The sequence below is a fragment of the Saprolegnia diclina genome, assembly GCF_000281045.1.
Source record: "Saprolegnia diclina VS20 unplaced genomic scaffold supercont1.52, whole genome shotgun sequence".
NCBI lineage: Eukaryota > Oomycota > Saprolegniomycetes > Saprolegniales > Saprolegniaceae > Saprolegnia > Saprolegnia diclina.
This window is the reverse complement of record NW_008246119.1, coordinates 355,134-376,541: the sequence shown is the minus strand read 5'-3', so window position 1 is coordinate 376,541 and position 21,408 is coordinate 355,134. Positions and strand designations below refer to the sequence as shown.

Sequence of the window (21,408 nt, the reverse complement as noted above, 5' to 3'; positions counted from 1 at the left end):
TCCCATGCTCGACGGACTGGTTGCTTCCATGAGACGCTTCCTCGAGCAAGTAGCATACCAAGTCAACACGTCCCTACCCTAAAGCGAACGGTCGTGCGCTTGGGTGGCGACCTCTTGGGTCCTTTGAGCTGCGGTCACCCAAGTCGAATAATGAGGCTGTGGAACGCGCAGGCCTGCTGCTTGCCCAGATTCAACTGGGCGGCTCGCGACCAACAGGCGTCCTCCCATCGAGGGCCCGCTCCCACGGGACATGGGGCAGGAGTAGCACACGCCGTCGTCAAGCGTAGGACACGGCAGAGATCAAGTAGGACAGAGGAGGACGCTTTAACTCGTTTCTTTGGGCGCATTGATGTCTGTCTTCAAGACTGCGAGGACCATCCCGGGGCATTGTTACGACTTGAGGTGCGGCTCGTGGGTCGCCGGCGTCGTGTCGCTCGATGGCGTCGCACCGTCTTCGCCGTGCCAGAACCACGAGACCCATCGCGGCGTCAAGACGTACGTCATCGTGTTCCAAAGCGCGTCGCCGCTCTGTGACTGCACCGTCTCGTCGCGGACGACGCCGCCAATGAACTGCTTGGCGTGGTCCTACGACAAGCGCAGTTTGAGGACGTTCATTATGCGTGCTCGTACTTGGATGTCGGGGTTGCTCATGACGCCGTGGAGCGAAGACGTGATCGTGCTCGTCACGCTGCGCTTGACCGGCTCCTGCACAAACGTGTGCGCCACGAGCTTGGTCAAGCGCTCCTTCGTGCGCTCGTCTTGCATGAGCGTCTCGAGAAGCGAGATGACACTCTCGCGCGTCGCGGGGTCGATGATGGCATTCTTGATCAAGTTGACAAACTGACGCATGGTCCCTGGGTCCTGCACCATGTTCGTTGGGTGCTCTACCGAGGATCCAATGCTGTACCTGCATGAGGTTGAGCAGCAGCTGCTTGGAGAGCTTTGTGACTTGCGCCATTGTCTGCGGGTTGTTCAAGACGTTGCTTGTGAGGACGACGAGCGCTTTCTGCGTCGTCTCCGTCTCCGAGAGCTACCACAGCGCATCTCCAGTGCCATATCTTTTCGCGTTGGCGTACATTTTTGATAAACTGCGACGCTTGATGCAGCACCTTGGGGTCGTTGAGCACCGTCTGGACGATCTGCGAGGCGAGTTCCTATGCAAGCGAGATGCAGCGAATAGCGATGGGCAGGCGGATGGGTACATACTTGGGTTTGAATCTGGAGCATCTCGTTCTGGAGCGTCTCGCTCGCAACCTCAGCCGTCGTCTTGCTCATGCTGTTCTTGAGCTCTGGTGCGAACGCAACGAGGCAGAGCCCGCCGAGCCCGATCGTGACCAAGCCCCATTTGTTCTGTAGCATTCCAGTCCATGAGCCATGGCAAAAGCAAGAGGCGATGACGTACAAAGGACGCCTTGTGGCGCGAGATGAGCGCCTGCGCGTCAAACTTGGCGCTGTCCTTGGGCGGCGCCGCATGCTGGCTGCAGAGGCGACGGAGGCCACTCGGGCGGCGCAGTCGTCGCACGACCGCCTGCATCGATTGTTCGTGTCGATGCGACAACCCCCCAAAATCGATATTTTCATGCGACATGGACTCCAACAGAGAGAGATATTCCTCCCATTCGAAGTATGGTGCGCTATGGCCCTGCCACGTTTGTGCTCTCGGCGGCCATCGTCGCCGCGTACGAGTGCGACCCAAAGCTCGTCTCGAAGGCGCCGACGAACCGCTTGGAAGGCCAGGCGTGCGGTGGCTGGTGCGGCACGGCCGGCTCGTGCGCAGCGGGCCTGCACTGCGACAACGGACTCCTGCCACTGGCGTTCATGCCCTTTGGCCTCAAGCTCGACACGGTGTGCCGCCGCGCTGCCCACGACGACGCGCTCTGGCACTCTATCAAGCTGCCTTCCTGCAGCTCGGGCTGGCGTCTCATGTCGCTCGCCAACGCCGACGACCTTGCCAAGGCCGCGTCTGTCGCCTCGAATGCCATTATGGCCACCGCCGCGCTGCAGTTTGACCCGTGCGTGCGTATACTCACGGCCAAAGCATGCGACGACTCTCGCTATGCGCTGCTCGTCCAGCGCATCTACGAAGACGCTGGTGCGACCCAGTACTACTTGGTCGAGGACCGTGGCGACCGCCCGGCTCTGCCCACAGCCACGCCCGTGCACCTCCACACAACAGCTTAAACTCGTAATCATCTTGCGTGTTTCTGCACGGTAAGGTACTGCAGCATGCACAGCCTCGTGGCCGGCAGCGTGGCATGGCGGCAAAGATCCACCGATTTGCAACAACGGGCAGACCTGCTAAGTACGATATATTCTTGTTAAGTACGACTGTATTTAGTGTTATCGACAGCCCGACTTCGCTTGCTTTCACTCGAAACAACCGCCTGGAATGGCCTGGAATCGTATCGGCGCACATCACCTCGATACACCGACAACCGATGCAGTCGCGGTGCGGCGTCTTGTTACCGTCGAAATACGCTGCGATCGCAGACCTTCTGCGCAATGATGCATTCCAAAAAGACGAATAGTGTATGACTAAACGAACGCCACCAATACGACAACCGGACGCCGGATGGCTAACGTGTATCCGGATCCCGTCCGGATGGACTGGGCTGGGCGTTTGGTTGGTCGAGTTTAGCTCTTGGTCCATCATGCTCTCGACGGCAGCGAAATTGATTCCCCGCGCGTCGCGCCTGCGCTTCGTCCAGGCCTCGCGCTTGGCGGCCTTCTCGACGGAGGCGCCCGTGGCTGCGGAAGCGACCGAGGCCGCCCCCGCCGGCGTCAAGGCCATCTCGGCGGCCCACCCGATCTCGCAGGTTTGGCGACGCTGCGCTCGCCAGCGCTCATGCATGCATATATGTAGGTCGAGAAGGAGGACTTGCTCAAGTTTTTTGAGCTCTCGGATGCCCAGATCAAGAACAACTTTCCCGAAGGGTACGAGTGCAGCACATTCTGATGGACGAGCTCCATGATCGCGCTTGTAGCATGCCCAAGCGCATCAAGGAGTATTTCGAGCTCACGGAGCCGCAGAAGCAGTTTATGCTCCGCAAGCCGACCTTGGACATCCTCTCGGTCATGAAGGGTACGACGCCCGCACGCGTTGCAGGAATGCACGGCTCACGCCATGGGCGATCCTAGACTTTCCCAACAACTGGCCGGCCCACTGGCCCGAGAAGGCCTTTGTCCTTGACGGCGAGCGTGGCACGGGCAAGAGGTACATCTACCGTCGAGCGACGCGCGTGTGCTAAGCCTCCGTAGCGTGGCTTTGCTCCAGATCGTCAACTTTGCCCGCGAGAACGGCTGGATCGTGCTCTTTGCGCCCCACGTCCGCGCGTGGTGCTACGACGCGCCGTACGTGACCAAGTCGGCGCACATCCAGGGCAAGTACGACATTGATGTCGTGGCCATGGACGTGCTCAAGCAGCTCATCCAGAGCCACGGCCACCAGCTCGCCGAGCTCTCGCTCTCGGCCGACTATGGTGACAAGTACTACCCGCACACGTTTGAGAAGAAGCCGAAGAGCACGTCCGAGTACGACAAGGCGTCGCTCACGCTGCTCGACATGGCCGAGAACGGCTTGAAGGACGACTTGCTCTCGTGCGCCGCGCTCGTCGACCTCCGCGCCGAGCTCGCCAAGGTGACCAAGTTCCCGGTGCTCATCGCGATCGACGAGTACAACACGCTTTTCGAAAAGACGGTCTTTGGCTACGAAGGCCACAACGTGGCGCCGCGCGACATCTCGTTCATCCACGCGCTCGCCGACGTCGACGAGACGGGCCACCGCGAGGACCGGTCGCTCGCGAACGGGCTCTTTGTCGCGGCGACGACCAAGAACTTTCCGTCGGCCTTCAAGTTTACACACCAGGTCGACTGCAAACGCCTGCGCAAGGTCATGCACCCGTACTCGCACGAAGAGCTCGACCAGCTCATCGCGTACCTCCGCAGCATCAACTTTTGGAAGAGTATACTTTTATACTCGTGTCATTGTCTCACGATGCGTTGTGTAGAGGACTTGACGCCCACGGAGGTCTCGTTCTTGCGCCTTATGACCAAGAACGTGCCCGTCAAGGTCTTCAAGCAGGCGTGCATCATGTAAGAAGGAGCGCAGTAGGATATCCGACCAAGTTTAATAGATCACCACCCATTGCTCGGCTACTTGGTCTTCCGTGACGACTACTTGAGTGTGAGCACATAGGCCGTGCCTTGGCCGCCGAGGTGGCCGACAAAATCAATGCCCGGCGCGATCACCGCCTGCTTGGCATGCTGCAAGATCGAGCCGACCGCGTTGACACCGACCGACACCTTGAGCAAGTCGGACGCCGTGAGGGGCAGCATACCGTACAAGTAGAGCTACAACGCATATCGTCACATACAAACTGCATGGCGGTATGCACCTCTTGGTTGGGGCGCAGCACGCAGTACGAGGTGAGGATACCGAAGACCGCTCCGCTGGCACCGATCGAGTAGACTAGACAGAATAGATGGTTTAGCCATAGCCAGAGACGGCTAGAGTACGAAGGGGCGAGCCCATGGCACCCGACACGACGGCGCTGAGCACGGACGACGCAATCGCAGAGGAAAAGTATACGCTGCCAAACTCGGTCGCAGTGAGCGTGCGCGGCGGGTGGTACCCGAACGGCCTCGAGACCGACTCGAACCACGTGCCGTTCGTGAGCGTGGCCACGTAGCCGTTCTCGGGCGTGTCGACCGGCGGCAGAATCGCCGAGCCAAAGTGCCAGAGCATGTACATGTTGATGCCAAAGTGCGTCAGCGTGATGTGGCTGAACGCACTTGTGAGCAGCGTGTGCAGGCGCCGCTCGTGCACGACGCCGTTGTACGAGCACGCAAAGTGGTGCCACATGAAGCGCGCGAGGCGCGGGCTCCGGTGCGAGACGTTCCAGAGCCCAAACACCATCGCGTTTGCACCGAGGAGCTGGACGAGGATGCGTCGGTTCTCATCGCCATACTACGAGGTAGAGCATGCATTAGTATGGCATGTTTCATGAAGCGAGGACGTACGGCTTGGCGCATCTTGCCCGCGACGAGATGTACGCTATCTTCGAGAAAGTCGAGAAGGCTCATCTTCGACGTCGTGACGGCTGTGACCGCGAGGCCAAGGCCGACAAAGCCGAGGCCAGCGACGCTGCCGTCCGCTTGGACATGATGGCGGGTGACGACGCGTTGGTGGACGCGCGGTGGGAGGCGACGTAGCGTCGCCCGCCCCGCCAGCGCGGGCCGCTGCAGGTGCACGAGCCGTGACAGCATTTTATTTGTGATACAGCCCATGCGACCTTGTTTTAGTGTGTATAATGTATAGTGTGATATCTAGAATGACCTCGCGTTGGAACAGTCGACGCCCATCAGTCTTCATGACATCGCTGACTCGGCGCTGTCGATTGCATGTCCAAGATACACCGCAGGCGTAGCCTTGAGTCACCTTTGCGCCTTCTTATCGCTGTTGTCTCTTGAAGGTGCCAGGTCGGACCATATAACACTATTTCGGAATACATCGATTGCACTTGCAGTTCGCTCATTTGTTGGCCTTGATGGGTTGCCGGGTCTTGACCGTCGGCGACGGCGACCTCTCGTACTCGCGCTGCTTGCTCGACCCAGAGAACTGGCGTGACCTGGACGTTGATACGCCAACGATAGAGCTCACGGCGTCCACCTTTGACTCGCTCTCGGCGCTTGAGGACAAGTATGCCATGGTACGCAGCAACCTTGACGCCCTTGGCGCTGGCTCGGCCGCCGTCTCGGCGACCGTGCTGCACGATGTCGACGCGACGAACCTCGCAGCCTTTGAAAACGACGAGGCCAGTCACTTTGACCGTATTGTCTTCAACCATCCGCACTCGGGCGTCGAAGACGTCCACCGGCACCGGCGCCTCCTCTCGCATTTCTTCCACGCGGCGCTGCGCGTGCTTCGACCGGGTGGCAAGGTACACGACCACCCTCCCATATACGCGCCTCACGCTGAGTGTACATAGGTGTTTGTGACGTTGGCGCGTGACCAGCCCAAGCGCTGGGAGATCCTCAAGCGCGCAGACGCGCTCGACCTCGTCTGCTGCAAAAATGAGCTGTGGACCGAGCCGAGAGGCTACCAGCGCAAGCGCCACCAGAGCGATAAGAGTTTCCATCGCATCCTCTTGCACGGTGAGAAGCTCGAACAGCAAAGTACGATCTTTGGCTTTGGCCGGCGACGCGACGGCACGACGCCGGTGGCAACGACGACGACGCCGACGACATTGCCATCAAGCGATGCCGGCGTGGCCTGCGACGATCCAGCCTGTGGCGGCAAGCGCTTTGCCACCGCTCAGGGCTTAAAGACACATTTGCGCATGGTGCACGAGCTGTGCATCAAGAAGCGCAAGCGCGGCAAGGCCGACGCCGACGATTTTCGCTGCTCGCACTGCAATGGCCGCGAGTTCCAGGACGCCGAGGCGCTCCAGCAACATCTTCTCGCCAAGCACGGCAAGGACAGTCGCATTAGCCCCGACTGGTACGGCCACGCGCCGACGTTGACGGAAACCAAAGAGGCGGCGCAGTGCCCGATTTGTATGGAGTTGTTTCCAAGCGCGACCGCGCTCACGGCCCACCTGTCGACGCTGCAGCCGGTTGCGGTCGCCAAGTGGACATGCAGCATGTGCGAAAAGACATTTGAGGAGCAGCGCGCGCTGCGACAGCACCAAAACTTTTGCACTAAAGATACATAAGACTGACAATAAGACTACGATACGACGACGTCATTTTTTACGAGACTGCACACGACGGCGTCTCTTCGCGCACCGTCAGCGTCGTGTTGGCAAGCACCATGGACTGCATCGCGAGGGGCATCGATATGCGCTGGTGGGTGGCATGGTCCCAGAGATCGAGGCGCGATGGCGGCAACGTCCGCGGCTGGGCGAGGATGTGGTCAACAAGGTCCTGCGGTGGACGCACGCAATGCACGTCCAAGTAGTGCGCATAGCCTTCTGGCCAGCAGTAGACGCCATCGGTCATCGTGCACGCGCCCATACTCTTGGGCGGGCAGGCGTCGCCGAGCCGACAAAAGCTGTAGCCCATCTCGTACGACTCGACGCAGCCTTGCGTCCGAAGGTAGTCGACGACGGACGCCGCAAGGTCCGCGTTCGCGGCAAACCATACAGGTTCCTGGAGCGTGCGCGGATGGGGCCGCCCGTCTAGCAGGTCCGCTTCGTCCTTGCACCAGAACCCGACTTCGAGCAGCGCTGGCATGACAATGATGGAACTCGTCGGACGGGCGATTCCTTCAAAACAAGTGGTCTCCTCCGGGATAGCAACGAGCGACGGATTGCCTTGATACTGGAGGACGCATCCAACCTTTGTCACGATACGCTGGACCCTCCAAACCTTCGGTCTACGCTGCTGCTCGTAGCCGGTTGGATGGCGGGATGGACCTCGAGCCGTGCGAGCTCCTTGAAGAGGCGTGGCGAGCCGGAGGCAAGGGTCTGGCTTTGCCATTGAATGTTCCCTAGAAACAAACTGCACAATCTTGTTACCAAAGTATGACACTTTCATACAAAAAACAAGATATGCCAAAGTGAAACTCCTTTGAAACAAGGGTATAGGAGTTGTTAGAAGTCGATTGCCGACTATTTCTGCGAAAAAAGATTTTCATGAAATATTCGCCAATTCGATTTTGAGGCGGTTGGTCCGATTGCCAGCCACACTCGAAGCGGACAACCATGAGGCCAACGACGCACCTCGCGGCCATGGCCATGGCCGCCCTCCTTAGCACCGGCGCCATGGGCGCAGATACGACGTACCCGGCCAAGAGCGGCCTCGGGACATGGGTCGACGCCGACACGCCCAAGAGCGCCGCCACGGTCACGACGTCGCGCGGCGAAACTTGGAACCTCGTCATGAGTGACGAGTTCAACCGCCCGGGACGTGACTTTTCCGCCGGCAAGGACCATCTCTGGACGGCGATGGAGCTCGCCGACGGCGTGAACGCAGCGCTTGAGTACTACTCGATCAACATGACGAGCACGCAGCTCGATGCGACCGGTGGCTACATGCAGATCAAGACGATGCACGACGACATCAAGTTTACCGTGTACAACATGTACAAGAACCCGCCGGGGTTCCAGCAAAGTCAAATGGTACGACTTGCCTTGTCGTCTTGTCGCGCTCAGCATCTACGTAGTGGTACCGCAGTGGCATGCTCCAGTCCTGGAACAAGTTTTGCATGCAAGGTGGTTTCATCGAAGTCAACGTCCAGCAACCGGGCGTCGTCACGGCCGCGTCTGGCAACCCCGACTTGAGCGACCCGAAAGGCCGCGTCACGGGCGGTATGCTCGCACTCACCACTTCTCTCTTCTCATCTCTGTCTAGGCTTCTATTACCCGACGTGGCCCGGCGTGTGGCTGTTGGGCAACTTGGGTCGCGCGCTCTTCACGGCGTCGACGACGCGCATGTGGCCGTGGTCCTACGACGTTTGCGACGACGACTCGCGGAAGAACCAAGCCATCTCGGCCTGCAACTCGAACCCGGGCTTTGGCCTCAACCCCAACCAAGGCCGCGGCGCGCCCGAAATCGACATCCTCGAAGGCGGCGGCAGCGACATTTCGTCGTCGATCCAGATCTCGCCGGGCATGCCGTCTAAGTTTCGCGTGGTGCCGCCGACCGGTGAGAACGGCGCCTGCATCTACACGCAGACCTGCAAAACCGTGGGCGCCAACCTCCCGGACGTGCCGTCGTCCATGGCCACGACCCGCGGCTACCGCACGTGGTACCAAGGGCTCAAGTATGCGCCGTCCCGGCTCTGCACACCGCTGGCGACCAAGAAACAGGCGGCCGCCACCATTAACGCGTCGCTCACGGCCGGGATCACGCAAAATGCGTGCACGATCGACACGTGTCCGGCCTCCAACGACGTCAACGGCTACCTCGGTCTCGTTGACGACAAGGGGTCGCACTACTGGGGCATCAACGACGACGGCACGTGCATGCCCGTCATCAACGGGTCTGTCCATCATTTAGAGGTGGCCGTGGGCTCATGCGCAGTGTAGCTACAATGGTGCGTATTTGTGCGACCCGTTCAACACGGATCCGCGCTGCGGGCAGCCGCTCTGGGGCGGCAACTCGAACGGCAATGCGATTCCGTCGTTCAACTACCAGCTCGATGCGATCTCGGCCAACTGGCCGATCCAGCTGACCGCGTACACGTCGTTTCTCAAGTACCAGCTCGAATGGTAGGACCGATGTGCCAGATACTCGGACGGAGTCTTGGACGTAGGGTCATGGGGACCACGGGCTACGTGCGCTGGATGGTGGAGGGCAACCCGATCTTTGAGATTTCGGCGTCGTCGCTCACCGACCCGCCGCAAGACCCGGCCAACACGGACAAGGCGAAGATCAACCCGAAGAAGATGATGATCGAGGAGCCCATGTACATGATTTTCAACACGGCGCTCTCGACGAGCTGGGGCACGACGCCGCCCAACCCGGGCCAGCCCTGCCGTGGCGCGGGCAATGACGCCAAGATCAACAAGATCTGCGACGCGTTCCCGCTGTACCTCAAGGTCGACTACATTCGCGTGTGGCAAAGCGCCACGGGCATGTCGGTCGGGTGCGACCCTCGCTCGCACCCGACGGCCGAGTACATTGCTTCGTACGAGCTCGTCATTTTGTTTCGCAAACCAACCGCTCGCGCGTAGGAACCTGGCCAACTATGAGGACCTCAACAACCCAGTCATCATGGTTGACGGCGGCGCGTCCTGCACGTCCAACGACGACTGCACGCTGCCGCTCAGCGCCACCGGTGGCGTCCAAGTCATCTCGGGCTCGTGCGACAAGACCAAGCTCAACGGCCGCTGCGTCTGCCTCTCGCCCACGGTCCGATACCTTGCAATTTGGCCCTGACGGACGCTCATATGGCGGTCGTAGGTCTGGGGTGGCCCGCGGTGCACGACGGTCCGCAGCACGACTGGCGGCAACAGCATCAGCTCGTCGTTTGGACCGACGCTCTGGGTCGTCTTGGTGATTGCGGCGATTGCGATCCTCGCCACGATCGGTGTTATTTACGCCCGTGGCCGCGGCCGCCGTCTCCAGCTGCAGTTCCGCGGCGTCGAGCAAGGTACGAGGACTGCACGCCATAAGATCTCACAGGCTCTTTGTAGCCGAGATGGTCACGGTCATGCCGCCTGCGATGCGCAACACGATAAACGGCACGATGAACGAGGGCGGCCAACCACGCAGCGACTCGTTGCGCAACCGCCGCGTGGTCTAAGACACGATAAGATCTTGCGCCTCTTGTGACGCTGCAGAGGTGGCATTGCAAGCTTCTCTTCCGCGCACGCCAGTCGACGTGGTGTGCGCACGTCAACTGCTTGGGCTGCGGAATCTTCCGGATATTGGCCGCCAATCACAACGCTCCAACTTGAAGCACAACGACCCCGCACCTTTATATCCGGATGGTAGCGTCCACCGCGTCATCGGTCAAACGCGGGCGATGAGCAAGACTGCGCTGGTCTCCGCTTTCTCGACTGGGTCTCTACCTGGTCGTGGGGTTGTCCTTGCGCTCGTTGAATGTTCGCGGGGCTTGGAGATAGGACCTTGTTGCCAGGGGTAGGGAATCACGCTGCGCGTTGATTGGTGGCATGCCCATACGCACTTTACCGGATATCGAAGTTTAGATACAAATATCAAGTATATAAATTCGAAGCGACGCACGTGCCAATGATACGTACTTGAACGGGACGGCCATCCGCGCAAGATACACGCCATGGCCCCAGTTCCAGTCGCGCAGCATGGCAGCCAGCCCACCGCCGTCGCCGATCAATGTACATGCGCGCCTTCTAAGCCGCCCGATAGAAGACTATGCGACGTTCGAGGCGCCGGCGAGCACGCTCCATAGCTCGGTGCGCCGCCTTGTGAATACGCACGCGACCGAAGCCGCCGCGATCTCGAAAATGGCGTGGAAGGTGAGCGTCGCGACGCTCTGTCGCACGTTCTTGCCAGCAATCACCGCCGCCTTCTTGGGCCACTTGGGCTCGACCGAGCTCGCGGCCAGCGCGCTCGCCAACATTTGGGTCTCGGGCCTCCAAACCGTCATCTACGGCTTCTCCGTCTCGCTCTGCACGGTGCGTCGATGGCCTTTCTCTTGAATCTCATAACGCCTTTGCGTTTAGCTCTGTGGCCAGGCGTACGGCGCGCGCAACTACGAGCTTGTCGGTATCTGGTTCCAGCTCGGCGTCGTCTCTCTCTCGCTCCTCTCGATCCCGATGTGCATTTCGTTCTACCACGTCGACTACATTTTGTGCTACATCAGCGACGACCCGAACGTCCTTGCGCTCGCCACGCAGTTTTCGCGCTACTCGATTCTGAGCGTCTGGCCGCAGTGCTTCAACTGCGCGCTACGGTACCGCATACCGCTTTGTACGCTATGTCCATACATGTCAAATACACCGTAGACAATACCTGCAAGCCCAAGAAATCGTGACGCCCGGCACCGTTGTGAGCTCGATGAGCGTCGTGCTCTGCATTGGCGCCAACTACCTCTTCATCTACCACTGGGATCTCGGCTTTATCGGGTCGCCGCTCGCTCAGTTGGTCGCGGATGTCTTCCAACCCGTCGCGCTCGTTCTTTACGCGTGCGTCTACCGCAAGCACCATACCGAGACGTGGTTTGGGTGGACGTGGGCGTGCGTACGGCGCGACCGCGTCCAGCGCTTCTTATGGCTCTCGTTCACCATGACACTCAACGTCGCGATGGACGAGTGGATCTACTCGGCCGTGACCGCCGTCGCGGGCTCCCTCGGCCCGCTCAACCTCGCGGCCAACAGCGTCTTGTACACGCTTTGGAACCTCGTCTACAGCATCTACTGGGGCTTTGGCCTCCCGACCCAAGTGCGCGTGGCCAACTTTCTTGGCGCCAACGATCCGCGCGCAGCGCAGCACACCATGCGTGTGGGGTATCTACGATCTTGTTGCTTTCATTCCCTCCTTACGACCAACTTTTGTAGATTTGTCCTCGGGGGCGTCGCGGCGTTTGGCTCGGCGGGCCTCTTCTACGCCTGCCAGCGCCCGATCATTGCGTTCTTCACGCCCGACGACGCGCTCGCGGACCTCATTGCGTCCAACATGCTGCTCTTCGGCTTGGCCGTCGGGCTCTCGGGGCTCCATATCGTGCTCGCCAGCGTCCTCGAGGCCATGTCGATGGCCAAGACGCTCCTTTGCATCACCGCCTCGGGCTCGTGGGGCGTCATGTTCCCCATGTCGTATTTCCTCGGCCTTTCCATCGGCCTCGGTCTCTCGGGGCTTTGGCTTGGCAGCATCTGCGGCGAACTCGCCAAATTTGTACTAATTGTGCGTGCGCTCCACAAGGTCAATTGGCGCCGTGCTGCCCGCAAAGCCATGCGAGATGGTGGCGACCGCCCAGCGTGTAGCGAAGAGAACGCGGCGATGGCGCGGCTCTCGATCGGGACGGCGACTCCGACGCTCTTTAGCCCCGTCATCTCTCGGCGTATGAACGAAGCCGACTATGATAGGTCGCGGAGCCAGTCGGAGACCGAGGTGGACGAGAGCGACGATGCGACTCGACCGCGCGCGTTTTCGTGCTAGTTTATATAGAAAAACTAGGTAAAAAACTGCACCTTGACCTTGAGAAGCGGGCCGAGGGCAAAGACGAGGTTGTTGGTCGTGTCCTTGGTCATCACGTTGCAATGACGTGGCGCCTGCAGGGACGAGAGCGTCGAGAGCACTTTTTCAAAGTTGGTGCGCTCGTCGGCCGTCGCGTACTCGTAGAGGTACGTGGCGACGCAGATATTGCGCAAATGCGACGGCACGTCTCTGGCATGTCCTTCATCGGACGACACGTTGTGTTCGGTTGTGAGGTATCTACACCGTCTCCATGCCATTATTTTCTCCAAGACAGAGTAGTGGGCTACGTAAGGAACGTGCGGTAGAGCACACCGTTTGGTGTGAGCGCGTGAATCGTTGCTAGTAGCTGCAAGAGATGTGCACGGTCCGTAGGGGACAAGCCCGTGCCGATGGTTCGCAGCACAGTGCAAAAATCTACATCGTCGCGGCGTCAACTTCAACTGCAAACTCAATAATACCTTGTTCGTGAAGCAGCCCCGTCGGAGCGGTCTGTGGATGCCGTAGCGCGTCGGCCGATTCGAAGGCATGCAGCGCCGTGTCGTAGCCCGATGTACCGCGCGTCTTGTCGACGAGGAAGCGCCGAAGACGGCTCTCCAGTGCGCTCGTGGCCGATGGTGCGCTCTGGCGACAGCCACACGGCACATTCGGCGCCGTCGCCGTGCAGTCCTCCACCATCCTATACAGTATTCCTCACCGTCCATGTCCGCCAATAGTTGTACGCGAGAAAGGTCGGGTACTGAACGTGCGGGCCGTCCGCAAAGAGCGGAACGAGCATTTGCACCTCCTTGGACGGCCATTTGTGCGTCTCGTGGGTCGTGAGCGCCGAGACAAAGTCTACGGGCGTCTTGGGCCCATTCTCCACGAAAATATGTGGACAACCTGTCTTGGTGACGACGCCGGCGCACACCCCCGTGACGCGCTTGTCGCATTTCGCGAGCTGCTTCTTGAAATGCAGTAGGGTCGGCCCGAAATCGCGGCTCGGGTCAGTCGCCAAGCGCGTCAAGAGCGTCTTCATGTGCTTTTGCTGCTTCACAGTCGCATACTGCTGTCCGTAGCGCCTACACGATCGAGTCGAAGTCCCGCGCTGCAAATATACAAGTACTCTAAAAACACAGCATAGTTGACGCCGCCCGAATGCGTGTCACGGGGAAATTTGGTCAAAATGGCTTGCAATTGCGTGGTCGATACGTTAAAGTTGATGTAGTCGAGCGCCTTGGCATACCCTACACACGAATGCAGCGGCAAATATTAGGCGTCCCACGCACCCTCTTCCGAGAGCGAATTCGTGCAGAGCGGGTCAAAGACGTCACATGCTTCCACAAATTTTTCAGCGCCGGTAAAGATCGACCGCCGCGTATGGCTGCACGTCGCCAGCGCGTTCTCTGTCGTGAGCGGTAGTCGCTGCAGTAGACGCGCGCGGAGGTCGCGCTCTACGGACAAAATGTCCGAGCCCAAGTGCGGTTCGTCGAGGCTTTGCCGCCGACGCAAGCCGTTGTCGTCACCGGACGTCGACGCTTCTTCTTCGCTGTCGACGCAGAGAAAGAGACCAATCTACCCGCGTCTCTTAGCGAAAAGGTGCGTCTACCGCCGCACCTGCTCGTAGTCGATAGCGTTCGGCCGCTTGCGGTGGCGGAGGTTGGTCGTGAGGTACCCCATTTCCTTGGCGGTCAATGGCGCCTTCATGTGCTCTAGCAACGTCTCTACCTCGACCATCGTCGTCATCCTACAAGACGAGCACGCACCGACAAACGCGGCTTCTGAGAGAAGGCCACTGCCGTCCGCGTCGGCCTGGCAGAGCACGTCGCGAAGGCCGTCAAAGCCGTCTTTGGACGTTGCCATGTGCTTGGCGCCATGAAGCACCTTGTGGCGGATGCTGCTCTAGTACACGATCAATATAAGTATGATGTCTTCGCGATCACACGACATACCTTGAGCACGCGGTGCTTCTCGAGGCGCGGGTCGACGCGGATCGCGCGCTTGGTAATGTCAGGCTTGGACTTGCGCTTGCGTCGGTGGCGGCGCGGCGCCGAGCTCGCTTCGGACGTTGTCGCATTGCGCTCGGACGCGCTGCTCGAGTCGGCCTTCTTGCCGTCGTCCTCATGGTCGCGGTCGTCGTCCATCGCGGCTTGGAGCTGCGTGCAAAAGGCCACATAGTTGACGAGCGCCTCGTCGTGCTTGGCAGCAAATGCATCCGCGACCTCGGCCAAGTCCCTAGTCCATTATTGTCGACACGAGGGCGACAGCAACATGGCATTGACGTGTACACGCTGTGGTCGTTGCCCAAGAGACCGTCCAGCACCTTGATGAAGCGCCTGTATCATCGTCGAGCGTCACGAGCATGCGTTGATGAGCGTACCGCGCTTTGACGCAGCGCGTATCGTCGTGGTCGAGCCGCTGGAGCTCGGAAAAGACATCGTCGGGCTCGACTTGCCGCAGTAGGAGCGCAAAGCACCGCCGGGTATCGCCCATGATGGCGACGTATTAATAACTGATCAACGTCCTCATCGAGTCTCGCTATATTTACACGTTTACACTTGGTCCTCTTGACAGCAAAACTTCTTGAAGACGCCGGCGACGGCCGCGCGCGCGTACGGGATGTACGAGAGCGTGTACCACCAGAGCGCGCCAAACTGGATGAGCACCGAGAGCAAGACGAGGCCGGCGCGATGCGGTATGTGCGGCGAGAAGCAGAGCGCGAGCGTGACGCCGATAAAGACCACATAGATCGCGGCCGAGACGCGCCGCTTGGCATCAAACATGGACTTGCATTGCGCGACGGGCCCGACAAAGAACATGGTGCAGCAGAGCGAGAGGACGTTGCCGAGTGTGTAGCAAATCGCAAACGGCGCGGGCCGGCCACGGACGAGCTGCGCCAAGCGCACGGTCGACCCCAGCGAGAGCACCATGCCGAGGAGGAAGCAGAGAAGGCAGCCAAAGAGTCGCTCCTTGTACGAGAGGTTGAGCGACGGGCAGGACAAGGCGTCATCTTGCTGCGCCGGCGTCGCATTGTAGCCCGGCTCGCCGTCGAGCAGCCGCTGCTTCTGCCACTTGAGCTTGTCCATCATCTTGGTCGCGACCAGCCTCTGCGATATGCAGGAAATGGACGCTCAAGAACAGCCATACCGGATACGCTCAAATTATCCGGCTCCGGATGTCAAGTTGAAGTAGGCGCCTCCTGCACACACAGCACGGCGGCCGCCACCATCACTGCGGACGCTGCAAGGTGCCATCGACGAGCTGCTCTAGGTGATGAGGCTAGCGTCATGGCAGCGTCTTCGCGAGGTGCATGGCGCGGACTAGCACAGATCCATAGAAGAAGCAAAGATCCATCGAAAGATCATCGAAAACCTCCGAGCTGCCATCCGGATAACCATCCTCGGCGCAGGATAGCTCACACCTCAAGCAGGCGTCGGTGGGAGGGTAGAAGAGAGCGTCGATCGAGCCAAACGACCGAGACTCGCTGTAGTGTAGTAGGACGCTATGGAGAAACGAGCGTGAAAGCTTCGAGTGTCGATAGCATCGGGGACGTCGACTTCGAAGAATCCTGGTATCCGGACGATTGGGACCTGAAGCGTCGCAATCAGTTTCCTATTCTTACGCTTGAAGATGCAGCCGACGATATCGCCCTCGAGCGACGGGACGAGGTACGTGGCCGCTTGCGACAGAGCCTGCGTACGACAATGACGTAGGATGACGCGACGAACGGCGGTGGCGGCGGCGCGGCCGAAGCGACATGCGAGCCCGCCCACCGTGCCGGCCAAGCCCGCGGTGCGAACCAAACGAGCCAAAAAGGTCGACGTCAAGTCGCCGCGCAAGGAGCGGGAACCCAAATACGTGGCACTGGGCATGCTCGCTGACGTGCGGGTACGTCGATCTGTAGCATGCTCGAGCCCAGTGCGAGTCTGCTCTATCTAGGATGACAAGGGGCGGTGGAGCGAAGCACGGGTCATTGACGTGGATGTGGACGCGCAAAAGGTCCACGTGCATTTTCTCGGGTGGCACAAGCGCTTTGACACGTGGGTGGCGCAGTCCGCATTCGCACCGCACGGCGCGCGCGTCGCCAGCGCCAAGAAGGACGAGAAGAGCATGAAGCGCAGCCACATCAATGCGGCGCACCTCTTTGCCATCAATCCCAAGTACACTGCGCACGAGAAGGACAGCGGTGCGTCGGAAGACGATGCCGAAGCGGAAGCGAGCACGGTTGACGTGGCGAAAGAAGCTTCGCGCGGGCGCCCTCGTAAGCGCAAGGTCGCCGAGGCCAAGACAGAGGCCGCCCAGCCCGAGCGGTCGCCGTCGCCCCCCACCAAGCATCGCAAATCGCTGCGCATGACCAACGTGGCGGTAGAAGCGACCGTGCCCACGCCAGCTCCGTTGTCACCACCTGCGCCGTCACCCGTTGCGTTGGCCCCACCACCAGTCGAGCCGACGACGTCCACTTTACCTCGGGCGAACATGATGTCGCCGATGCGGCCGCTCACGGCGGCGAGAGAAATGGCGCCACCAATGGTCATGGCAACGCCGCCTGCGATGCAACCGCAGTCGGGCTATGCACCGAGCAGTAGTACCAAGACGGTGCTGGCCGAGATCTTTCGTCAGCGTGTGCAGCAGCAGATCGCCGAGCTCGTCGAGAACCAAAAAGGCAAAGTCGCCAAGAAGCAGCAGCAGCAACCCAAGCCCGCGAAGGCGTCGTCCACCAAGCCAAAGCGTTCGGACGGAATGCCATTCCCGCCCGTGATGCCCGTGTACCAAGCCAACATGGCTGCGTTCCATCGACCGCTCCAAGCCAACGCTGCGTTCCTTCAAGAGAGCATTGACGCGTGGAGAGCGCAGCAGGACAACCTCATGAAGGACATCACGTCGGTCGTCTGTCTCTAACGCACCAACAATTCCGTTATCTCTACCGACGCCGACAGGTCCGAGCACCGCAAGCGATACCTTCGATAGGAAATGCGACGGCGTACATGCCAGTGACGAGGACTAGCGCCGTTCGCTGCGCATGTGACGAGGTAGTACTGCCTACTGCAGGCATCCGAACCGTGGCGTCGACAAGCCCGTATGTGGACTGTACTCGGTGGGATGGGCAATAACGGATTTGTATATAAAAGAAGCGATAGATTAGGTGGAGGGGACATAGAGTGGGGACGTGGATTACCCACAGAGACCTTCTTCGACGCCTTCGACAAAGCGCGTCATAAACTTGTCCGTGACGCTGGTGTAGTTCATAATGTCGGCAATGACCATCGACTCGAGCGGCTTCTCTGTGAGGCCCGTGAGCACCTCCGTGTTCGACTCGACCTCGCCTTGGAGGTACTCGAAGAGCTGCTTCTCGGCCGTCGTCTTGCCGTCGAGGTAGTAGCCGTACACGTACGTGTACTTGAGGATGCGCCGGCACTTGATGAGAAGGTCCATGGCCTTGAGCACGGCCTGAAAGTCGACGACTGTCATTTCTTGGAGGTCGTCGACCTTGGCCTCGGCGTCCGCGCGGCCCTTGATGCAAATTGTCTCGGCCTTGGCGTGGTTGAAGTACCGCGTGCTGTAAAAGAGGTAGCGCTCGAGCTCTGTCTTGGCCCGTGACAAGTCCGAGTCCTGTGACGCCGTCGCGTTGAAGCGGTTGCAGTTGTAGTTGGCCGTGCCGCCGGAAAAATGCGACTGCCACGACTCCATGCAGATCCAGCAAAACTCGTGGCGGCACGTCTTGCATGACATGTGGTTGCAGCCCTGGTTCTTCTCGATGCGCACCGAGCACTTGGTGTTCGGGCACTTCTTCGTGTTGACGAGCATCCAGTTGGCCGTCTCCGACTCGTTTGCGCACTTTTCCTTCCAGATCCGGAGCTGGTCGCACGTCACGACGGGGTGGGCTTCTTCGCCGCAGCGGAGGCAAAACTTGCAGCCACAGGCGCAGTCGACAAAGAGGTCGCCGCCCGACCCACTGATCGCGTTCGGGCACCCGGGCGCGGGGCACCACTTGATGTTCTGGCTCTTATCGACAAAGGACCGGAGCGCCCACTTGGCGTGCTCCTTCTTCTTCGGCGCATCGAGGAGCTTCTGGAAAAGCGCGTCCGGCACGAGCTCGTTGCACTTGTACGCGAGGCACGTGGCTGTGAGGCACGACGGCCCGTCTTCGAGCTTGGTCATCAAGTAGCCTTTCCAGCAGTCGACGCAGTACATGGCGCCGCAGCCGAGCGCAATGACGTCCTGGCCCGGCACGTCGTCGCGGCAGACTTCGCACACGATGCCTTTCGGCGCGCCAATCTTGTAGTTGTCGAGGTGTTGGGCCCCGACTTCCTCGAGAAAGGCCTTGGGCGTCTCGCGCTCGTAGAACCGGTCCTGGACCACCTCCTTGCTCCACTGGTTCGAGCGGAGGAGTACGGTCGCGACCGCCGGCGACACCATGAGGAGCTCCGAGACCTCGGCCACGAGGAGGTCCTGGTCGCGCTGGAGGTCGGCCGTGTTGACGACCGTGTACTCGGCGCTGGGCGCGGCCGGGACCTGCGCGAGGTCGTCGCCGTCCGAGTTGTAGTCGTACTCGTCCTCGCTGCTGTACGCGTACTCGGACATGGGGAATTGGAGAATGGAAAGATGCAATTTGAGAGGACCTAACGGGCGTGGAAGGGTCCAAACCTTGATTTTTGTATGGGTATACTGGCAAGGAATGCATTCGCACGGGTAATATTCGTTTTGGCAGGTACGACCAACATTCGCGGCGACCAGCTTGAAAAAATGAATGAAGCTCTGCAAACAATCAACTTCACCGAGCTGCAATAACGTCTCTCTCCCGCGACGTCAAGTTCCTTCGTTTGGGTCCGTTGACCAATCTATCGATTTCTCTGGCTCGTTGGAGGTAGCATCCCGTACTTGATACAACGCACTGCGTTTTCTCGGCAAGTGGGGCTGCTGAGAGATGGATCTCTGCGTCCAGCTTACTCCCAACGGCCAAGTGCTGGCGCCAACAACCTCACGCGTGTAGATGTTGATGTAGCGCTAAAGTATGCGGCGCTATGAGTCTCTCATTGTCAATACATTGTCTGCCGCCGTGTACGTAGCTTGTACTGCTGCAGCACACACGTACTTGACGTGTTGAACCCAGTGGTGCTATCCTGATGCACACGTCGTATCAACATCCTGAAATGAAACGAAACCGGAACCAAGCCTGTGAGAAATCAAAGTTGTCTATGCCCCATGCCCCGTGCTTCTTCAAGCGACAACGCGATGTTCTGTCGTTCACACTGGAAAATACAGGACCGGGGCCGCAGTTGCCTTTTCACATACAACTGCCGATGGGACTGTCAATGCTCCATTCATTGCTTTGTGCAATGAAGCTGACCCTTGGCGTTTGCTCACAAAACCAAATCTTTTGCGGGAGCATCGATGGACCCAGCGACCACCAAATGCCCTTCATCGACCGTTGTAGTCCAATACCTCAGATGTGGCAAGGTCTCTATATTCAAACAGATGCTGGCTGTGGCTGCTCATCGCCCTTCCGGGGCGTAGCCAGCGCGACTTGTCGAGGTCGCCAAGCATCATGCAGCCGTAAAGATACAATAGCGTTTTGACGTTTCTTCGCGCTAATCTGCACAGCGCAGCTGGTAGAGCTGGTGCCAAAGTCGAGCTTCTTGGATGGCCGCGCAATGTACACATGTATCGTGCGGGCTGAGGCGCCGATCGCACGATCCTCGGCTCTTATCAATGCGGCTTACAGCACCGTTCGGTATGAGATGCCGAATTTGAACAGGGTAGTGCCGAAAATAAGAGGTTTGCCCATCGAGATCCCCAGCGACGTTGCCGAGCAGACGACCCACTTCAACAACAACTTTGCCGAGCAGCTCGCGATTGCGCCGTCGCGCTGTGCGCCGGGCAGTGACGCGCTCGTCGACAAGATGCTGCAAGGCCGCCGCTTCTCCCTTACGCCGACACGCTCCGACCCTCGGCGACTGTACCTCCAGCATGATGCCAATCGCCCGCCGCAGACGTACGAGCGCCATCACGAGCCACCTGAGCAGCTGCCTTTCCAACTCGGCCGGTGGTCCGTTGTTTGCGCTGCGCCTGGCCCAGCTGATACCGGCATCATCAAGTACTCACGACGGCGACATTGTGGACAACCTCGTCCACGCCAACTCGACGATCCGAAGCAGCACATCACGGTATCAAGTCGAAGGATGGATCCGGTTGTAGATGATCAGCTGTGCGCTGGACAGAAACCCTACCCCTTGCTCAGCAGCCCATGCATGTGTCGACGCATTGCTGGCTGGGTGCTCCGAACGGGGCGACCGAGGTAGATGCCACAAGGACGGCTCTCGCTCCTTCTACTTGGCGACAGCGTTGCACGAGTTTGGCCGCAATGTAGTTGCATGACCTCCTCGCTACATCCAAACAACACATTGCCAAGAGAGTGATATATCACGTGTTTTTCTCCATGACACGCATGCTTCGGACTTTGCCCAAGAAACGGGTTGCCGTCGTGGGTCTTGTGCGCCTCGAGTCTTCTCGCATATAGATAGGTCGTGGCCTTATCTTTGTACGCGTGCATGGCCCATCAACCTCGTACAGAACGACCTCAACCACACGACATGTCGATGGTTTCCTCGCTTCTTGCGCGCGATTGTCGATCTACCTCGTTGATCCATGTCGACCTCGCTCAGATATCTAAGACTCGATCTATAGCTCGACATTGGGCGTACAAAGTAATCGGTGTCACCTTTGCACAAATCGTGTCAATGCTTCAATGTGGCCAATTACTAGAATTATGCGCAGTCTAGACGACACGGGCTCAACGAGTTGCATGCGTTT

At 59.4% G+C, this 21,408-nt stretch overlaps 12 protein-coding genes across 12 annotated transcripts; 6 read left to right on the top strand and 6 right to left on the bottom strand.

The window, feature by feature from the left end:
* Nucleotides 1-300: 300 nt before the first annotated feature.
* On the bottom strand, nucleotides 301-1,566 carry SDRG_12804 (hypothetical protein). The gene is made up of 6 exons (XM_008618885.1): nucleotides 1,403-1,566; nucleotides 1,207-1,350; nucleotides 1,077-1,154; nucleotides 908-1,030; nucleotides 631-861; nucleotides 301-585 (listed from the first exon to the last, which is right to left on the bottom strand). The coding sequence occupies exons 1-6, from the start codon at nucleotides 1,532-1,534 to the stop codon at nucleotides 391-393; spliced, it is 903 nt and encodes a 300-aa protein (XP_008617107.1). The 5' UTR covers nucleotides 1,535-1,566; the 3' UTR covers nucleotides 301-390.
* A 60-nt stretch (nucleotides 1,567-1,626) lies between these two features.
* Nucleotides 1,627-2,181, top strand: SDRG_12803 (hypothetical protein; the record flags this gene model as incomplete). The annotated part of the gene is made up of 1 exon (XM_008618884.1): nucleotides 1,627-2,181. One exon carries the CDS (start codon nucleotides 1,627-1,629, stop codon nucleotides 2,179-2,181), a length of 555 nt encoding a protein of 184 aa, XP_008617106.1.
* A 441-nt stretch (nucleotides 2,182-2,622) lies between these two features.
* Nucleotides 2,623-4,155, top strand: SDRG_12802 (hypothetical protein). Its single transcript, XM_008618883.1, has 6 exons — nucleotides 2,623-2,816; nucleotides 2,864-2,934; nucleotides 2,985-3,082; nucleotides 3,139-3,214; nucleotides 3,259-3,962; nucleotides 4,008-4,155. The coding sequence occupies exons 1-6, from the start codon at nucleotides 2,652-2,654 to the stop codon at nucleotides 4,094-4,096; spliced, it is 1,203 nt and encodes a 400-aa protein (XP_008617105.1). The 5' UTR covers nucleotides 2,623-2,651; the 3' UTR covers nucleotides 4,097-4,155.
* On the bottom strand, nucleotides 4,090-5,286 carry SDRG_12801 (hypothetical protein; the record flags this gene model as incomplete). Its single annotated transcript, XM_008618882.1, has 4 exons — nucleotides 4,090-4,350; nucleotides 4,395-4,468; nucleotides 4,516-4,966; nucleotides 5,020-5,286. 4 exons carry the CDS (start codon nucleotides 5,284-5,286, stop codon nucleotides 4,174-4,176), a joined length of 969 nt encoding a protein of 322 aa, XP_008617104.1. The 3' UTR covers nucleotides 4,090-4,173.
* A 243-nt stretch (nucleotides 5,287-5,529) lies between these two features.
* On the top strand, nucleotides 5,530-6,742 carry SDRG_12800 (hypothetical protein). The gene is made up of 2 exons (XM_008618881.1): nucleotides 5,530-5,939; nucleotides 5,988-6,742. The coding sequence occupies exons 1-2, from the start codon at nucleotides 5,547-5,549 to the stop codon at nucleotides 6,711-6,713; spliced, it is 1,119 nt and encodes a 372-aa protein (XP_008617103.1). The 5' UTR covers nucleotides 5,530-5,546; the 3' UTR covers nucleotides 6,714-6,742.
* SDRG_12799 (hypothetical protein) lies at nucleotides 6,666-7,469 on the bottom strand. Its single transcript, XM_008618880.1, has one exon. It carries the CDS (start codon nucleotides 7,231-7,233, stop codon nucleotides 6,751-6,753), a length of 483 nt encoding a protein of 160 aa, XP_008617102.1. The 5' UTR covers nucleotides 7,234-7,469; the 3' UTR covers nucleotides 6,666-6,750.
* Nucleotides 7,470-7,647: 178 nt separating this feature from the next.
* On the top strand, nucleotides 7,648-10,434 carry SDRG_12798 (hypothetical protein). The gene is made up of 8 exons (XM_008618879.1): nucleotides 7,648-8,120; nucleotides 8,165-8,309; nucleotides 8,353-8,983; nucleotides 9,030-9,212; nucleotides 9,257-9,631; nucleotides 9,678-9,855; nucleotides 9,907-10,096; nucleotides 10,140-10,434. Exons 1-8 carry the CDS (start codon nucleotides 7,704-7,706, stop codon nucleotides 10,247-10,249), a joined length of 2,229 nt encoding a protein of 742 aa, XP_008617101.1. The 5' UTR covers nucleotides 7,648-7,703; the 3' UTR covers nucleotides 10,250-10,434.
* A 294-nt stretch (nucleotides 10,435-10,728) lies between these two features.
* SDRG_12797 (hypothetical protein) lies at nucleotides 10,729-12,649 on the top strand. The gene is made up of 4 exons (XM_008618878.1): nucleotides 10,729-11,102; nucleotides 11,151-11,380; nucleotides 11,433-11,933; nucleotides 11,985-12,649. The coding sequence occupies exons 1-4, from the start codon at nucleotides 10,770-10,772 to the stop codon at nucleotides 12,580-12,582; spliced, it is 1,662 nt and encodes a 553-aa protein (XP_008617100.1). The 5' UTR covers nucleotides 10,729-10,769; the 3' UTR covers nucleotides 12,583-12,649.
* SDRG_12796 (hypothetical protein) lies at nucleotides 12,512-15,099 on the bottom strand. The gene is made up of 11 exons (XM_008618877.1): nucleotides 14,978-15,099; nucleotides 14,886-14,933; nucleotides 14,550-14,832; nucleotides 14,364-14,499; nucleotides 14,215-14,321; nucleotides 13,887-14,172; nucleotides 13,724-13,844; nucleotides 13,501-13,679; nucleotides 13,080-13,455; nucleotides 12,909-13,035; nucleotides 12,512-12,858 (listed from the first exon to the last, which is right to left on the bottom strand). Exons 1-9 carry the CDS (start codon nucleotides 15,088-15,090, stop codon nucleotides 13,298-13,300), a joined length of 1,431 nt encoding a protein of 476 aa, XP_008617099.1. The 5' UTR covers nucleotides 15,091-15,099; the 3' UTR covers nucleotides 12,512-12,858; nucleotides 12,909-13,035; nucleotides 13,080-13,297.
* A 14-nt stretch (nucleotides 15,100-15,113) lies between these two features.
* On the bottom strand, nucleotides 15,114-15,916 carry SDRG_12795 (hypothetical protein). Its single transcript, XM_008618876.1, has one exon. The coding sequence runs from the start codon at nucleotides 15,684-15,686 to the stop codon at nucleotides 15,150-15,152; it is 537 nt and encodes a 178-aa protein (XP_008617098.1). The 5' UTR covers nucleotides 15,687-15,916; the 3' UTR covers nucleotides 15,114-15,149.
* Nucleotides 15,917-16,220: 304 nt separating this feature from the next.
* SDRG_12794 (hypothetical protein) lies at nucleotides 16,221-17,525 on the top strand. Its single transcript, XM_008618875.1, has 3 exons — nucleotides 16,221-16,265; nucleotides 16,311-16,485; nucleotides 16,537-17,525. The coding sequence occupies exons 1-3, from the start codon at nucleotides 16,228-16,230 to the stop codon at nucleotides 17,494-17,496; spliced, it is 1,173 nt and encodes a 390-aa protein (XP_008617097.1). The 5' UTR covers nucleotides 16,221-16,227; the 3' UTR covers nucleotides 17,497-17,525.
* Nucleotides 17,526-17,698: 173 nt separating this feature from the next.
* SDRG_12793 (hypothetical protein) lies at nucleotides 17,699-19,195 on the bottom strand. The gene has a single exon (XM_008618874.1). The coding sequence runs from the start codon at nucleotides 19,177-19,179 to the stop codon at nucleotides 17,770-17,772; it is 1,410 nt and encodes a 469-aa protein (XP_008617096.1). The 5' UTR covers nucleotides 19,180-19,195; the 3' UTR covers nucleotides 17,699-17,769.
* Between the last annotated feature and the right edge of the window lie 2,213 nt (nucleotides 19,196-21,408).

Excerpts from the sequence above, each read along its gene's own strand:
- SDRG_12804 (XM_008618885.1), bottom strand. The coding sequence starts at position 1,534 with ATGCAGGCGGTCGTGCGACGACTGCGCCGCCCGAGTGGCCTCCGTCGC. Across the intron at positions 1,155-1,206 it reads TGCTCCAGATTCAAACCCAA|GAACTCGCCTCGCAGATCGT; the intron begins GTATGTACCCAT and ends TCGCTTGCATAG. Across the intron at positions 586-630 it reads TGAGCAACCCCGACATCCAA|GACCACGCCAAGCAGTTCAT; the intron begins GTACGAGCACGC and ends CGCTTGTCGTAG.
- SDRG_12799 (XM_008618880.1), bottom strand. The coding sequence starts at position 7,233 with ATGCCAGCGCTGCTCGAAGTCGGGTTCTGGTGCAAGGACGAAGCGGAC.
- SDRG_12797 (XM_008618878.1), top strand. The coding sequence starts at position 10,770 with ATGGCAGCCAGCCCACCGCCGTCGCCGATCAATGTACATGCGCGCCTT. Across the intron at positions 11,103-11,150 it reads TCTCCGTCTCGCTCTGCACG|CTCTGTGGCCAGGCGTACGG; the intron begins GTGCGTCGATGG and ends CTTTGCGTTTAG. Across the intron at positions 11,381-11,432 it reads TGCTTCAACTGCGCGCTACG|ACAATACCTGCAAGCCCAAG; the intron begins GTACCGCATACC and ends AATACACCGTAG.
- SDRG_12794 (XM_008618875.1), top strand. The coding sequence starts at position 16,228 with ATGCAGCCGACGATATCGCCCTCGAGCGACGGGACGAG. Across the intron at positions 16,266-16,310 it reads CCCTCGAGCGACGGGACGAG|GATGACGCGACGAACGGCGG; the intron begins GTACGTGGCCGC and ends ACAATGACGTAG. Across the intron at positions 16,486-16,536 it reads GCATGCTCGCTGACGTGCGG|GATGACAAGGGGCGGTGGAG; the intron begins GTACGTCGATCT and ends TGCTCTATCTAG.
- SDRG_12802 (XM_008618883.1), top strand. The coding sequence starts at position 2,652 with ATGCTCTCGACGGCAGCGAAATTGATTCCCCGCGCGTCGCGCCTGCGC. Across the intron at positions 2,935-2,984 it reads AAGAACAACTTTCCCGAAGG|CATGCCCAAGCGCATCAAGG; the intron begins GTACGAGTGCAG and ends TCGCGCTTGTAG. Across the intron at positions 3,215-3,258 it reads GAGCGTGGCACGGGCAAGAG|CGTGGCTTTGCTCCAGATCG; the intron begins GTACATCTACCG and ends AAGCCTCCGTAG.
- SDRG_12793 (XM_008618874.1), bottom strand. The coding sequence starts at position 19,179 with ATGTCCGAGTACGCGTACAGCAGCGAGGACGAGTACGACTACAACTCG.
- SDRG_12795 (XM_008618876.1), bottom strand. The coding sequence starts at position 15,686 with ATGATGGACAAGCTCAAGTGGCAGAAGCAGCGGCTGCTCGACGGCGAG.
- SDRG_12798 (XM_008618879.1), top strand. The coding sequence starts at position 7,704 with ATGAGGCCAACGACGCACCTCGCGGCCATGGCCATGGCCGCCCTCCTT. Across the intron at positions 9,213-9,256 it reads CTCAAGTACCAGCTCGAATG|GGTCATGGGGACCACGGGCT; the intron begins GTAGGACCGATG and ends TCTTGGACGTAG. Across the intron at positions 9,632-9,677 it reads ACGGCCGAGTACATTGCTTC|GAACCTGGCCAACTATGAGG; the intron begins GTACGAGCTCGT and ends GCTCGCGCGTAG.
- SDRG_12796 (XM_008618877.1), bottom strand. The coding sequence starts at position 15,090 with ATGGGCGATACCCGGCGGTGCTTTGCGCTCCTACTGCGGCAAGTCGAG. Across the intron at positions 13,680-13,723 it reads AACTATGCTGTGTTTTTAGA|GCGCTACGGACAGCAGTATG; the intron begins GTACTTGTATAT and ends TCGATCGTGTAG. Across the intron at positions 13,456-13,500 it reads CGGCGTCGTCACCAAGACAG|ACTTTGTCTCGGCGCTCACG; the intron begins GTTGTCCACATA and ends AGACGCCCGTAG.
- SDRG_12800 (XM_008618881.1), top strand. The coding sequence starts at position 5,547 with ATGGGTTGCCGGGTCTTGACCGTCGGCGACGGCGACCTCTCGTACTCG. Across the intron at positions 5,940-5,987 it reads TGCTTCGACCGGGTGGCAAG|GTGTTTGTGACGTTGGCGCG; the intron begins GTACACGACCAC and ends GAGTGTACATAG.